Source organism: Epinephelus moara, unplaced genomic scaffold (assembly GCF_006386435.1).
Source record: "Epinephelus moara isolate mb unplaced genomic scaffold, YSFRI_EMoa_1.0 scaffold4114, whole genome shotgun sequence".
Taxonomy (NCBI): domain Eukaryota; kingdom Metazoa; phylum Chordata; class Actinopteri; order Perciformes; family Serranidae; genus Epinephelus; species Epinephelus moara.
Window position 1 is genome coordinate 1,949 of NW_026081887.1, and position 1,282 is coordinate 3,230.

Below are 1,282 nucleotides of genomic sequence, written 5' to 3' on the forward strand. Positions count from 1 at the left end.
CATCACCTGCATTTTCTCTCTCCAGCTGGTCAATCCTGGACTTGCTGAGGAGAAGTTCACTCTCACTGCTGCTCAGTCTGGTCTGTAAGTCTGGAGTTAATGCAGTGACAGTGAATTACAGAGCAGAGCAGACTGTTAACATGCACAACAAGACCATCAGCTCAGCTTTCAGGTCATTCACCTGGCTCTTACTGTCCTTCACTCTGGCCTCCATGTTCCTCAGCTCCACCTTCAGCTCCACCACCTTGTCACATGAATCAAAGTTCCTACACTGGATCCTTCATATTGTTCTATTATCACCATTGGCTCATTAAGTAAACAAGTGGGTTAACTGCACCTTGATCAGAATAAAAAAGCTCCCACACAGCATCTTCCATCATTTATTATTTAACATGTAACACTTAGCTCCCATGTTATATCAGCTGATATGTCTAATTTATTCATCATATGTGTTCACAAGAGCGCCAAGGACATAACTGTAACCCCTGACTAAAGTCACAATACATTCATCTAAATCTGCACTATAAAAATGGATCTGTTGTAAAACACTGACACATTAAGAGTCACTGTTGTTATATGTAATATTTTGACAGTTTCTTGGCTCGTTTTCCTTTTTAAATAAACTAAACATGAAATTATGCTTAATAATATGTATATGGAACCCCACCACAGGTTAAAATAATTAGATAGAAAATAATAAACCATTAAACTTATTAAACCATCATGTTTGTCAGTGAAATACCTGCATTCTCTTTTTCTAGGTCACTTGTTTTGCTCTCGGTGGCAGTCAGTCTAGTTCCCAAAGATGCCAGGTCTGTGGCTTGGACTGAAAACAGAAGTTTTATTTTTGTGTTTTATTTCTAATAAAATGTTGCTAAATTAACCTGTCCATACCATAATGATTTTTAAAGATTTATTCTGGAGCTCATAATAAGTGCATCAGTGCACTGACACATTTCATCACCTGCATTTTCTCTCTCCAGCTGGTCAATCCTGCACTTGCTGAGAAGAAGTTCACTCTCACTGCTGCTCAGTCTGGTCTGTAAGTCTGGAGTTAATGCAGTGACAGTGAAAAACAGAGCAGAATAAACTGTTAACATGCACAGTCTGTTAAGCTAATACTCAAACAACTAATGTAAATATCAGTGACAAAATCACACATCAAACGCTTCAAAAACAACATTATTAACACTCAACAGGAAAAGTGCCCAGTCTTTACCAGAGTTCTCTCTCTGCAGCAGCTGCACAAACACCTTGAGCTCCACCACCATGTCTCTCAGTG

General features: G+C 38.8%; 1 protein-coding gene across 1 annotated transcript; it reads right to left on the minus strand.

The window, feature by feature from the left end:
• Positions 1–6: 6 nt before the first annotated feature.
• Positions 7–1,276, minus strand: LOC126387411 (girdin-like; the record flags this gene model as incomplete). Its single annotated transcript, XM_050039938.1, has 4 exons — positions 1,220–1,276; positions 965–1,048; positions 743–826; positions 7–90 (listed from the first exon to the last, which is right to left on the minus strand). Coding segments are annotated over exons 1-4 (304 nt in total), but the record flags the coding sequence as incomplete, so codon positions are not given.
• Between the last annotated feature and the right edge of the window lie 6 nt (positions 1,277–1,282).